Raw genomic sequence first — 13,956 nt, 5'->3', positions numbered from 1 at the left:
CACACAGCAGGCCACTCTGGTGAACACTGCGGGTGGCGTGTGGACACTGCGGATGTCTGGACACTGTGGTTATGTTCACCAGAGCACCACGGGTGTGCTGGCATCTTGGTTCAAACTTTCCAAATTTAAAACGACGACCTGCCAATCACTCAATCCGCATTCCACATCGCAGCCCGACGAGCGACGCCCCACAAGTTTTCCCCCCGGGGGATTCCCTTCGGCAAAGCGCCGAACAATTCCTTCATTTCCCTTCGCGCGCTCTTTCGATCGGCGAGCGCCCTCCGACTCCCGCGGTTCTGCCCCCCCCCCTGCCCCGCTAGCGCTGTACCCGTCCCTGCTGCGCCTGGTCGCCACGTCGCAGCCCGACCTGTGCCTGGTGGAGGACTGGCTGCTGGAGGAGGCGGCCGCCGGGACGCAGGCGCTGCTGCTGCGCGGCCTCCTGCTGCCTGCACGGCCCGCGACCATCACCCCGGCAGCACTCACCCGCGGTGTGTGTGCGCGTGTGTGTGTCTGCGTGCCTGTCTGCGTGCGTGCGTGTGTGTGTTTGTGTGTGTCTGCGTGCGTGCGTGTGTGTTTGTGTGCGTGTGTGGCCTGGCACAAGCGTCGTGGTGACGTCACCGCCACTTAGTGGCAAATGGCGGTTGTTGTTGTGTGTGGGGAGCGGTAGTGCAGTAGCGGTTAGCGCGCTGCGCTACGAACCCGGCTACGCGAGTTTGATTCCCGCTCGGTGACGATTATCTGATCCGGTCCTGGGCCTCCCCTAGGTCGACTCAGCCTCAAATGAGTACCCGGTACGGTGTGTAAACATCGCCACTGGGGAGACAAAGGCGGTCGGACGTGATGCTGGCCATCCACCCCCTCGTGTACCGTTCCGGCCTTCGTAGGTGCTCGCTAACACACTTGCCCCGACAGTCTGATCAGGCTATAGGGGGATCTTTGCCTCTGTGAACATTGTGTACGTTGCGTGTGTGCGTGTGTGTGCGTGTGTGTGTGTGTGCCGCGTGCGCGTTGTGCGGCGGGGCAGCGTTTGCGCGCCTGCGCTCGTCCCCCTGCGCGCTGGCGCGTGCGCTCGAGCGCCTCTCCCTGGCGCCCACGGAGCAGCTGCTGGCGCTGGCGCCGGCGCTGGCGCGGGGTCTCCGCTGCCTCCTGCCCCCCCGCACCCCCCAGCGCCTCACCCGGCTGGCCGCGCGCATCTGGGCCGCCCTCAACACCGCCACGCCCCGCCGGTGAGGATCGCCGCTCACTCACCGCCGCCGCCCCACCGGTGAGGATTGCCGCTCGCTCGCCGCTCGCTCACCGTCACCGCCGCGCCCCCCGTCCCCCCAGGCTGTGGGTGCTCACCGTGAACGCGCTGCAGGCGCCCGGCTGCCTCCCGCGGCGCCAGCACACGGAGCTGGACCTCGTGCTCGACCCCCTCATCGTGCTGAGATGCGACGCGCGCGTCTTCCGGTGAGCGCCGACATCGCCCCCCCACGTGGCCCACGGGGACGGCAAGCGACGCTAGCGCCGTGACGGGGCGCACGTGCCACGTTGCACTAAGAGTGCTCTGACAACGCAAGACTACGGCTCTCTTGTGTGTCTATAACCCTCCACCACCCGACGTGTCGTTGTGCGTGTGTGTATGTGTGTGCGTGTCCGTGTGTATGCGTGTGTACATGTGCGTGTGTGTGTGTGCATGTGTGTGTACATGTGGTGTGTGTGTACATGTGCGTGTACATGTGTGTGTGTACGTGCGTGTGTGTGTGTGCGTGTGTGTGTGTGCGTGTGTGTATGTACATGTGTACGTGTGTGTGTGCGTGTGTGTGTATCCGTGTGTGTGCACGTGTGTACGTGTGTGTGTGCGCGTGAGTGTGTGTGTAAATGTGCGTGTGTACATGTACGTGTGTGTACGTGTGTACGTGTGTACATGTACGTGTGTGTGTGTATAAATGTGTGTGTGTACATGTACGTGTGTGTGTGTGTACGTGTGTACATGTGCGTGTGTGTGCGTGTGTACGTGTGTACATGTGTGCGTGTGTGTGTACGTGTGCGTGTGTACATGTGTACATGTGCGTGCGTGTGTGCGTGTGTGCGTGTGTACGTGTGTGTGTGTGTGTGTGTGCGTGTGTACATGTACGTGTGTGTGTGTGCCCAGCTGCCCGCCGCTGCTGGAGGTGGTGCTGCGCGTGCTGGCCGGGTCGCTGGCGGCGTCTCGCGCTTTCCTCGCCTCTCAGATGCGCGCCGGCTGGGAGCCCGACGCGCCGTCCCGGGGGGGCCCGCCCGGCGCCCCGCCGGCCCCGCCGGGGGCGCCCCAGCCGGCGCCCCCGGGGGGGCCCGCAACCTCCAGCGCCAACGGAGGCGGCGGAGACGTCACCCGCGAGGAGCTCAAGAACGCCCTGCTCGCCGCACAGGTGGGGTGTGTGTGTCACTGTGTGTGTGTCTGTGCAAAACAACCTCCTACCTCTTCGCGGTGCCGGACGGGCAACATTGTCGTGGGCAGTGCTGTGGGGGGAGGGCCAATGCCCATTGGCCTCTCCCCTCATGGCGTCTGTGACCACCACAGTGGCTAAACGGGGGCTCTGGACGGGTGCGAGGGGCTGGTAACCCCTCCACCTTCAATTAACCACCACTAAACTACGAAGTAAACATAAACCTGTAATTAATAAGCTTGTGCCGGAGGCCCCGGGGGGTCAGGCTTTTATGACGTCTCCTGGCCAAACCCCATTTGGCGGAGCCAGGAGATTGAATTTTAACCCTCGGGGCTCCTCCAGAAACAACGAAAAACCATTGCGGATGGCCACGTGGAATGTTCGAACGCTCACTGCGGAGGAGAGGCTGCCACTCCTCTGTCGGGAGCTGGACCGGTACCGCCTGGATCTCTGTGGCATTCAGGAGGTCCGGTGGACCGGTTCTGGCTCCTGCCACCATGAGGGGTGGACAGTCCTCTACTCGGGGCAGGAGACTGCCAAACAACAGGGTGTGGCTCTTCTTCTGAACAAAAGAATGAAGGGGGCGTGGGAGCGTGGCGGTGAGGTGTGGGAAGCTGTAAGCCCCAGGATACTTTGGGCTCGCCTTCCCATCAACCAGAGGCGAGGAGTGGTGGTCGTGGTTACTTATGCCCCCACCGAAGACGAACATCTGTGGAGGGATGCAGGCAAAGCCGATGAGTCGGACGCTTTCTATGACCTCCTGTCACAGGTGCTGGCTAAAGTGGCCACTCGGGACAGAGTCATCTTGTTGGGTGACTTCAATGCCCGAGTTGGTCATGATACTGGCACCTGGTCTGGAGTGATTGGAAGGCATGGGCCAGATCAGCTCAATAATAACGGTAGGAGGCTGCTAGATTTTTGTGCAGCCCATGGGCTTGTAGTTACCAACACGCTCTTCCGGCATCGGCGCATCCACACAACATCATGGATGCATGCCGGGTCCAAGCAAGAACATCTGCTGGACTACGTAGTGACGGACCAGCGGATGCGAGCCCATGTCCTTGACACCAGGACCTACCGTGGAGCTGATCTGCCCTCTGACCATCGACTAGTCATCTGTAAGATGCGCCTGCCATTCTTCCACTCCGGTGGTGGGTGTACACCCAGGATCCCATTCCAACCAAAAGTGGCCTGGTCTAAGTTAGCTGATGAAAGTTGCAAGCGAGAATTTCATCATCGCTTGCAGCTGGGGTTGGCATCGTCCCCCACTCCACCTGATGTCGAGGGTAAATGGGCGAGGTTTAAGACTGTGACTCATGCAGCTGCAATGGCTGCTTTGGGTACGCGGTCCAGACCTCCCCGGGAACCCTGGCTGACGGAGGAGGTGTTCAGGTTAATTGAGAAAAAGCGACAGGCCCACTCTCATCGCCTACAGCATCCCACGTCAGAGAATGAGGAGGTTTACCGCAGTCTTCGCTCGGAGGTTCGGAGAGCCGTGAGGCGCTGTAAGGATGGGTGGTGGTCGCGGGTTGCTGAGGAGATGGAGTCTGCCTCAGTGGCCCGCGATCACAAATCACTATTTAACTCCATCAAAAAAGTAACCTGCAGCGCCACACCTATTACCATCATTAGAGGAAAAAACGGTGATCCAATCTCCGACCCCCAGGAACAGGTTTGCAGATTTGCTGAGCATTTCTGTGAGGTCCTGGGGGAGGGAAAATCTCTCAGCCAGGAAAACATCATGGCACAAAGTGGGGATAACCCTGCTGAGGCTGCGGTGCCTCAAATATTGGAAGAGGTCACCCCCTGTGAGTGGCTGGCTGAGGTGCCAGCTGTTGAGGAAGTACTGAAGGCGATCCGGAGTCTGAGACCAGGGAAGGCACCGGGCAGAGATGATCTCCCAGGCGAAATGCTGAGGGAGGGTGGCGTTTGTGCACAGACTGCCCTATATGACATCATAACAACAGTCTGGACCACTGGACGGGTTCCGCAGGACTGGAAGGATGCCCTGGTGGTCCCCCTCTTTAAGAAGGGGGACCGTACCGACTGTAACAACTACAGGGGCATCTCACTCCTCAGTGTGCCGGGTAAGGTCCTGGCAAGGATTATTCAACATCGCCTTGCTAGGCATGCTGAGGAGAGGCTTGCGGAGCCCCAATGTGGTTTCAGGAAAGGGCGGTCCTGCACAGATGCCATATTTTCTGTCCGTCTGCTACAGCAGAGGTGTAGGGAATTCCAAAAAGACCTACATCTCTGCTTTATTGACCTGGTCAAGGCCTATGATACCATCAGTAGGACTGGGCTCTGGGTTGTTCTTCGTGCTTTCGGAGTCCCTGACCCTCTGCTCACGATCATTAAGGACCTTCATGATGGTGAGCGGGCCCGGGTAAAACTACGTGGCCGGGAGTCGGAGCCTTTCCCTGTACACCTTGGGGTGCGACAGGGATGTCCTCTGGCTCCCACATTATTTAACATCTATTTCGACTGCGTAGTTCGTGAAGCCTTCAATAGCTGTACCGGGGGAATTACCATTTGGTACAGATACAATGGGAGGCTGATCGACGCCCGGGTGCGATCAAGGGATGGCTCCCTATTGGTCAACCACGTTATGTATGCCGATGATTTGGTAATAGCTGCTCATTCAGAAGAGGAGTTGGAGACGCTGCTGCTGAGACTGGAGCGTGCCACTAAGAGGTGGGGCCTTACCATCAGCCCCACCAAAACTAAGCACCTGCCTGGGTATTTTGTACCATCGGGCACTCCGCCCCCACAACTCCCAATCGGTGATGGGGCAGTTGTGGAGAGAGTGGAGAGTTTCCCATACCTGGGCAGTGTGCTCATGACCGGCTCCAGTTTATCAGCAGAGGTCTCACTCCGAATCAGTCGAGCGGCAATATCTTTTCATCGGTTGCGTAACGCTGTGTGGAAGCTACCTGGTCTGTCGCTCCGCACGAAGCTTCAGGTCTTCTCGGCCACGGTCATTCCCTCCCTTCTCTATGCTTGCGAAACGTGGACCCCCCTAGTGGAGCATCTTCGCCGGTTGGAAACATTTAGGCTGGCCTGCCTACGATCCATCCTGGGTTTAACCAGGCTGGATTGTGTGAGGAGCTCACAAGTCCTTGAAAGATCTGGGCAAAGTCCCATCAGTGAGCTCCTCCGGCAGGCAAGGCTGCGTTGGCTGGGTCATGTAGCCCGCATGCCCAGCCACCGCATGCCTAAACAGCTTTTGTTCGGCCGGATCGAGGGGGCTAAACGGGCGCGGCACGGGCTAGAGAAGAGATGGAGTGATGTGGTACAGGAGGACGTGGAGCTGAGTGGACTTGCCGATGACTGGTACCAGCGGTGTCAAGATCGGCCTCAGTGGAGGAGGCTCGTGAAGGACGCTACTGGGCAGTTGGAGGCAGTCGCCCTCCAACAACAACGGAGGGCGGAGGAGCGACGCTCACAACAACGAGCGGAGCGCCGGGTGGCTAAAGCACAGCAAGTTGGCACAGTAGGGGGCACAGGTGGTGCATCAGCCAGTCATCTCGGTCATCTCGGTCAGTCGACCCGTGGCACCTGGGTCTGCCCCGTGACCTCCTGCCAGCGGGCGTTCGACACTTCACGTGGCCTCAAGGTGCACATGGCCTGGCACAAGCGTCGTGGTGACGTCACCGCCACTTAGTGGCGAATGGCGGTTGTTGTGTCACTGTGTGTGTGTCACTGTGTGTGTGTGTCACTGTGTGTGTGTGTGTCACTGTGTGTGTGTCATTATGTGTGTGTGTGTGTCACTATGTGTGTGTGTGTGTCACTATGTGTGTGTGTGTGTGTCACTATGTGTGTGTGTGTGTCACGTGTGTGTGTGGGGTCACCTGTGTGTGTGTGGGGTCACCTGTATGTGTGTGTGTGTGTGGGGTCAGCTCTGTGTGTGCTGAACACATCTTGATAGAGAGAGGACTGCAAAACTGGGGCAATCGTTAGTAGCGCCGGCTCACCGCCTGGCTGCTGCCTTCCTGCCATCAGCGTGAGCGACGACCGCGTCTATAGAACTGAAAGCTCTGATGATATTGTGTCACCTGTGCGTGTGCGGAGCAGGACAGTGCCGCCGTTCAGATCCTGCTCGAGATTTGCCTTCCCGAGTTGGATCGCGCGGCCGCCTCCTCCTCCTCGTCCTCGTCACCACCGGGCATCTCCACGGACAGCCTCCTGGGGGCCCTGCGCCGCCGGGACCCCTCGGGGGCGTCCACCACGGTTCGCTCGCGACGCCTGCGGTCTCCCGCTGGCGCTGGGACCCAGCGGGCGGCTGCGTAGGGGGGGGGGGTTCCTAGCGGTCGTGTCGGGAGCGCCTGAGGGCGGATGCCTCTTGGATGACCCGGGTGGGCGGCCTTTTTGATGTTTTTTTACGAATTCGGTCAAAACTAAATAATAACACGATGTGTAGAGAGCCGCGATGGCACGTCAACACGGCAGACGGCCCAGGTTGCTTACACCCAGTTTCCGGCGACGTCCGGTTCCCTTGCGACGACGGGAGTCGACGTCCGAGCGTGCGGCGCCCCGTGACGGCGCACCTTGCCGCTGTCGTGTGACCGCCCGGCCTGTTCGCAATAAAATGAACGGCGAAGCCGCTCGCGCGTCCCGAGGCTCGCCGGTGAACGGGCACCGACAGCCCGCAGCTTGCAGGCGTCTGGGAACGGGAACGTGGTCGGGAATAAACGACGCCGCGAAGCCGCCCCTCGGGGAGCCGCGGGCTGCCGACCCCCCCGGTGTCGCCGATGCCTCCGGTTGGCCGGGGGCCTCGCGCGACTCGCTCCCTCCCGCACGCGAGCGCTCGTCCGTCGGCCGAGAACATCCTTACGCGTAGAGGACCGCAGAGCTCGGGGTCGGGTGGGGGGGGTGGATTTTGCACCGGCTAAACCGCGCGGCTACCATTTTGGCTCGTCTGTGAGTACCCCACGTGCCTCTGAGTCGTCTTTCTCTGTCTGTTGAAGAGCGCCCTCCGATTGGCATCGTTGGCTACGTACGGTGCGACAGAAGTTCAACGTACACACACGCACAGGAGCGAGGAAATATCCTGTGCGTGGAGACAGCGGGGCGTTACAAAGTCTAAATTATTGTGACATTGACACCAACAGTGGTGATGATCATGATGGTCGTGATGACAGTGACAATGGTGGTGTTTACGATGATGGTGGCGGCGATGATGGCGACGATGGCGACGATGGCGACGAAGGTGGCAATAATGATGGTGTTTATAACGACGGTGGCGATGATGATGGTGATGATGGTGGTGTTTATGACGATGGTGGTGTTTATGATGATGGTGTTCATGACGATGGTGGTGATGATGATGGCGACGATGGTGGTGATGATGGCGATGTCATTCCCAGGTCCGCCCGGGGCGACTGTCGCCCGGCCTGGACGCCGAGTGGGGCTCCCTCGACGACGGCGACGACGGCGACGACGGTGACGTTGACGACGGGAGCGGTTCCGAGGAGGGGGGTGGGGGCGGCGGGGGAAAAGGGGAGGGGGAGGAGGAGGGGGGTGGGGGCAGCGCGGCGAGGAGCCGGCGCCAGGAGGTGCAGGGCCTCGTCTGCTCCTTCCTGCACCAAATGTTCATCGCCGACCCCAACATCGCCAAACTCGTGCACTTCCAGGTGAGCACCACGCACGCTGCTGCTGCTGGCGCCGCCGGTGGTGGTGGTGAGTGGTGGTGGTGGTGGTGAGTGGTGGTGAGTGGTGTTGGTGGTGAGTAGTATTGGTGGTGAGTGGTATCGATGCTGATGCTGGTACTTGTGGTGGGATCCCCACCTCCCTCCGAGTGTGGCGACCCCCCCCACTCTCCCACCGCTCTCTCATTCTCTCCTTTCTCCATCCTTCTCTGCCTCTACCCCGCCCCCCGCCATCTCTCTCTCTCTGCCTTCTGTCTTTAAAACCTCCCTCCGTCTCCCCCCCCCCCCCCCCGTGTCTCCCGCGACCCCCCCCCCTCTCCCCTCCGTGAGCAGGGCTACCCCAGCGAGTTGCTGCACGTCACGGTGGCCGGCATCCCCTCCATGCACATCTGCCTCGACTTCCTGCCCGAGCTGCTGTCCCAGCCGCAGCTGCACAAGCAGCTGTTCGCCCTGCAGCTCGCCGCTCGCCTCAGCCTCCACTTCCCGCTCCCCAAGTCCATGGCCGTCGCGCGCCTGGCGCTCGCCTCCATGTCCGCGCTGCTCGGCGGTGGGTGCAGTGGGGGGGGGTGGGGGGGTGGGGTGGGGGGGGGGGTGGAGTGGGGGGGGTGGAGTGGGGGGGGGTGGGGGGGGGTGGGTGGGTACGTGATCACGTGATCCTTGACCCTGACCTGTAATCACTAACCTGTAATCCCTGACCTGCAACACCTTACCCTGATTTGTAACCCTGACCTGTAACCCCTGACCCTGACCTGTGACCCCTGACCTGCGTTGCCCCCCCCCCCCGCCCCGCAGTGCTGCCGGGCGAGCGCCGTGCGAGCTTCCTGGTGCCGGCGCTGCCGTGCGTGGCGTCGCTGTGCCGCGCCTTCCCCTCGCTCTACGAGGACGCCGTGGCGCTGCTCAGCCAGGCGGGGCACGCCTGTGGCGTCAACGCCCGCGCCCAGCGCCACGCCGTGCCCTCACGCACACGCGGTAACGCACGCAGCCACAACAACCACAACAACCACAACCACCACAATGCTTGTGGCGTCAACGCCCGTGCCCAGCGCCACGCCGTGCCCTCACGCACACGCGGTAACGCACGCAGCCACAACCACAATAACCACAACAACCACACCAACCACAACCACCACAACCACAACCGCAGTCACAGCTCCGATGAGCACGGTTGGCTGCATAAGGTGTCAAAGATGTTCAACACACATACAGGCACCACAACAACAACCGCCGGTCGCCACTCATTGTCACCGCGCCGCCTGTGCCAGGCTAGGTTCAGGAGGAGGTCACGGGACAGACCCCCAGGTGCCATGGGGTGACTGCTGTGCCAGGCTTGGTGCAGGAGGAGGAGGTCACGTGACAGACCCCCAGGTGGTGCCATGGGGTGACTGAGAGGACTGGCACCTGTGGTCCCTGTTGTGCACAAACAAAGACAAAGATCCCCCGTGTAGCCTGTAACAGACTGTAGGGGCAAGTGCTGTTAGTGAGCACCTATGAAGTCCGGCACGGCACACGAGGGGGTGGGTGGCCAACACCACGCCCGGCTGCCTTTGTCTCCCCAGTGGAGATGTTTACTACGCACCGCACCAGGTACTCGTTTGAGGCTGAGTCGACCTAGGGGAGGCCCAGGTCCGGTTCAGATAATCGTCACTGCTGTTGGTGGTCGTGAGCGGGAATCGAACTCAGGTTGCCGGGTTCGTAGCGCAGCGTTCTAACCGCTACACCACCGCTCCCCATAACCTTACACATTGCCACTTACTCTCACACACACAGACACGCACACACACACGCACACACACACGCACACACACAGACACGCACAGACACACACAGACACGCACACACACACGCACACACACACGCACACACATAAATCAAACGGTTATACTCGCCCGCTTCTCTCGACACCTCCTCTCACATTCATCCCCTGCCCGTCGTTCTCCGCGCACTCCCAAGGGCACGTGAAGGGTCCTGCCCATTGGCTAAGTGGTGAAGCCACTTGGTGGAATTGCCTTGAGCCGTGCCTGTGGGAGAGCAGCGCAGCGACAACCCAGAGAGACACGTGGGGCCCATCCATCTCCCCGCCTCCTCCTCCTCCTGCTGCTGCTGCTGCTCCACACCAGCAGCGGCACACACCTCTCTCTCTCTCCCTCTCTCTCCCTGTCTCTCTCTCCCTGTCTCTCTCCCCCTGTCTCTCTCTCCCTCTCTCTCCCTCTCTCTCCCTCTCTCTCCCTGTCTCTCCCTCTCTCTCCCTCTCTCTCCCTGTCTCTCTCTCCCTGTCTCTCTCTCCCTGTCTCTCTCTCTCCCTGTCTCTCTCTCCCCGTCTCTCTCTCCCTGTCTCTCTGCTCAGCCTGCGAGCGTCTGTTCAGGAACTCGAGCACCGTTACACTTTTAAAATCGCGTCTTAAAAAAACTCCGTAACTTAACCCCGACCCACTCCGAGACATCTGCAGTTCGCAGGGTGGGGTGGTGTCCCGTTCACTGCTAAATCTCGGGACGCGCGAGCGGGTCCGGCGTTGGTTTTATTTCGAGAAGCGTAGCGGAATCGGCCGTTGTTTAGTGGCGACGTTGCGCTCGCCACAGAGAACCGTGGTGACACGACCGCCCACACGGTACGGGAGCCGGCGCCAAACTGCGCCACACGCCCCCCTGCCGCATGGCCTTGTGGGAGCCTCGGTACGTCTTCATACTCGAAGACGTATCAATACAAAGTTATTTTACTTCGTCAACGGAACGGAATCGGAAGAAAAACTGATGTACATACATCGCCTACGTACATAGGCGATGATGTATGTTCAAGTACTTGTACGTAAGTACTTGTACGTACATCGGATGGTGTACGTACGCGGTGTACGTAAATACATCAGTACACCAAGTACGGGGAAGGTGTCAGCTTCATGTAAAGCGCATTGAGGTCTTGTGTGAATTGCACTCAGAGAAACACGAATTTATTATAATATTATCATCACAGACCGCCCTGGTCACCTGGGCCTTGGTCCGTGCGTTTGACCTCCCCTAACCCAGACCCCCCCCCCCCCCGGCTGTCGACTTGCCTCAGCCCACTGGAGTGTTCGAGAGTTAACGCACCGCGACATTTACACTTTGAGTACCGTCACGTTTCGCCGATAATTACACTCAGCATCATCAGGCACGTTCTGTTTATGTAGCAAACCTCGTCACGTAAACAAAACGTCGTAAACAGATTGTAAATGTCGTGGCTTGGCTCTCCAACACACCGGTGTGCTGTACTAGTGACGAATTGACCACGTTCTGTTTACGAGACAACCCTTACTAGTTGGTTGTGTCAGGTGGTGGCGGGTTTAACGACACATTTATATATTTTAACTAACAAAACCGTTGTTATGGTTGATATTGGTTGCAAAAGCCTCCGAGGTGTCAAACTACTTGCTTTCCTGCCTGCCTCCGAACTGCCTTCCAGACTCACGACCTGGTCCACCGCTTGCATCGCAGTGGTGGCGGCGGCGGCGGCGTTGGGTATAAACGTGGGGACTTTTCACCTAAACTATTTAAACTAAATTTTGTTTACCAGGTCAGGCCCCACTGAGCTGTGTAGCTGCTTTTCAGAAGCCACCACCAATGACAGCTCCACGAAGTGGCGGCTCATCATCATCACCATCACCGCGTGGACATTGATAGCAGCAGCCAAACAATCTGAACGCCGTGACGTTGATTCTAAATGTGTCGAGAAAAACCGGAGGACCCGGAGAAAAATCCACGTGACCATGGGGAGAGAGAGAGACGCAAACTCCAAATCCGCAGCAGCAGCAGCAGCAGGCGTCAGGGTTACCCCCTCAGCGGCGTGAGCGAGCGGTGTCCCCTCTGTGCCCCGTCCCACTGTGTCTGTCCAGGCCTCGACCGGGGGGCGGAGGAGGAGGCGATGGAGGAGGTGGGCGGTGGGGAGGGGTCGGGGCGCGGTTCCGACCTGGCGTCTCTGCTGGAGGCCACCTTCCAGCAGCTGGTGCAGACCGCGCTCATTGGCGGCGGGCAGTAACGGCCGGGAAACTCGGAGCGCTTGAGCCGGCGCCGCCGCTTGTGCTGAACGACCCGCGGATGTCGCCGCAGGACGAGAACGTCTTGAGAGCGAACCCCGAGACTGGGTGGAGGTTTTGGCGGCGGTGGCGGACGGAGGAGGAAGAGGAGGAGGACCCGCCGTGGTTTTATAAACGCCGGCCGGCCCGAGGACGCTCGGATAAAACGCACAGCGGCAAACGAACTCGGCACGTCGGTTTTTGTTGTTGTTTTTTTTACTGCAAGAAGCGTCGACATCTGGACATCTCGTGATGGGAGTGGGAAAAAAACGTCGGTGATTGGATGCCCGCCCGCCCGCCCGCACCTCTCTCTCCAAAGCACAGTGACATGCCACCCCGATTGGACAAGTGGATCTCAAGGCTGATCGCGACAGCAGCAGTGGGATTTCCGATTGGATCGTTCCCTGCCTCTGTCGTTATTTTGCAAACCCTCCGCGTTTTCCATCGGACGGTTCGAGCAGCGAGCGGCGATTGGACGGCAAAAGGTGGCACGTCCTCGTCTGATTGGACGGAAGGGGCGAATGGCTGCGACAAAGCAGGAAGGAACAAACCGATGCGGAAACCAGCGACCGTTCCGCCAGCGTCGTGTTTGAGTTCCGAACGGCAGGACCACCGAATCGAACCGCCGAATCGAACCGCCGACAACGGTGCAGCTCCCTCGCTTGCTCGTGGCATTGTGGCGTCGTGGCGTCGTGGCGTGCCAATCATCACATCGGCACATTTGTACCAAGCTGTCCTCTTCTGTTTTTCTGTTCTGAATAATAAATCTGTGGGAACTAAACGGTGCGGCTCGCTCGTTTCTGCGTCCGCGTTGTGTTCGACCTCCGCCGCTGGAAAAGAGCTTCATAGCTCATCGGATTCCTCCTGCATAAATAAATATTCTGATTCTGTATGTATGTTGAACTTCTTTCGCACAGTACGTAGCCAACCGCGCTAATTTGCCGTGTGGAGGAAAGACAACAAACTAAACACAAAAAGCAGTTATAAAAAGATTAGTTTGTCAATATAGATGATTTAAAAGTGCACAGCTCCAGTGGTTGCTGCTGCCGCTGCTGCTGTTACTGCTGTTGCTGCTGCCGCTGCTGCCGCTGCTGCTGCCGCTGCTGCTGCTGCTGCGAGGATGAGTGGAGCGTCGTGTGATGGTGGTTTATGCTCCTTGACGAGCGGCTGTTCCGTGAGGCCCGGAGGAGAGACTTTCGCTCTTCCCGCTGCCTCCCGAGGTGGCGTCGCTTGGTTCGCTTCCCATTTCAGAATCTCGGAATCTTTATTTCTCCCGGGAGAAATCCGAGGAGCTGTGAAACTCTTGCGCAGAGCTCCAATAATTTCCTTATGTGGCCGGTAACGGTGAATTATGTGATAACCGTGCGGAATGAGCAGGGGGGGGGGGGAGGGGTCTATGGGAATATTTTTTATTTCCAAGCTCGGATTCTAAATGTGGAGGGAAAACCCGGAGGACCCGGAGAAAAATCCACGTGACCACGGAGAGAGAGAGACGCAAACTCCAAATATACAGCAGCAGCAGGCTTCAGGGTCGGGATCGTACCCACGACCTCCTGTGCACCAGGCGAGGTAGTCAACATCTCCTTGCCACTGCGTTACACGCACTCGCGTTTCTTCTACACAGATTTGTTGCGCGCAAACAAACCTGGAGCGCACCTTTGTCAGGCTGCGTCGCACACGGGAAGGGAAGGAGCGTGCCCTGAACAACTCCGCACCCACCCGGCCCGCGAGCCGTGTCTTGGGAATGTTCACGTTGCATCCCGTCGGCGATCGTGCACATTGCATACACGTGTTAACACGTACACACGTGTTTACACGCACACACGTACACACGTGAACACACACACGCGTGTACAC

General features: G+C 59.3%; 1 protein-coding gene across 1 annotated transcript; it reads left to right on the top strand.

Annotated features, from left to right (window-relative positions):
• Positions 1 to 17: 17 nt before the first annotated feature.
• INTS2 (integrator complex subunit 2) lies at positions 18 to 12,880 on the top strand. The gene is made up of 9 exons (XM_078612103.1): positions 18 to 488; positions 1,025 to 1,226; positions 1,327 to 1,449; positions 2,135 to 2,390; positions 6,483 to 6,638; positions 7,775 to 8,041; positions 8,390 to 8,603; positions 8,849 to 9,025; positions 11,920 to 12,880. Exons 1-9 carry the CDS (start codon positions 53 to 55, stop codon positions 12,060 to 12,062), a joined length of 1,974 nt encoding a protein of 657 aa, XP_078468229.1. The 5' UTR covers positions 18 to 52; the 3' UTR covers positions 12,063 to 12,880.
• The last annotated feature ends 1,076 nt before the right edge of the window (positions 12,881 to 13,956 follow it).

The sequence above is a fragment of the Lampetra planeri genome, chromosome 37, assembly GCF_965212315.1.
Source record: "Lampetra planeri chromosome 37, kcLamPlan1.2.h2, whole genome shotgun sequence".
Classification (NCBI taxonomy): domain Eukaryota; kingdom Metazoa; phylum Chordata; class Hyperoartia; order Petromyzontiformes; family Petromyzontidae; genus Lampetra; species Lampetra planeri.
Note: the sequence above shows the minus strand (reverse complement) of the source record. Positions and strands in the feature narration are given on the sequence as shown.

Excerpts from the sequence above, each read along its gene's own strand:
- INTS2 (XM_078612103.1), top strand. The coding sequence starts at position 53 with ATGTCTGGACACTGTGGTTATGTTCACCAGAGCACCACGGGTGTGCTG. Across the intron at positions 6,639-7,774 it reads CCTCGGGGGCGTCCACCACG|GTCCGCCCGGGGCGACTGTC; the intron begins GTTCGCTCGCGA and ends TGTCATTCCCAG. Across the intron at positions 9,026-11,919 it reads CGTGCCCTCACGCACACGCG|GCCTCGACCGGGGGGCGGAG; the intron begins GTAACGCACGCA and ends GTGTCTGTCCAG.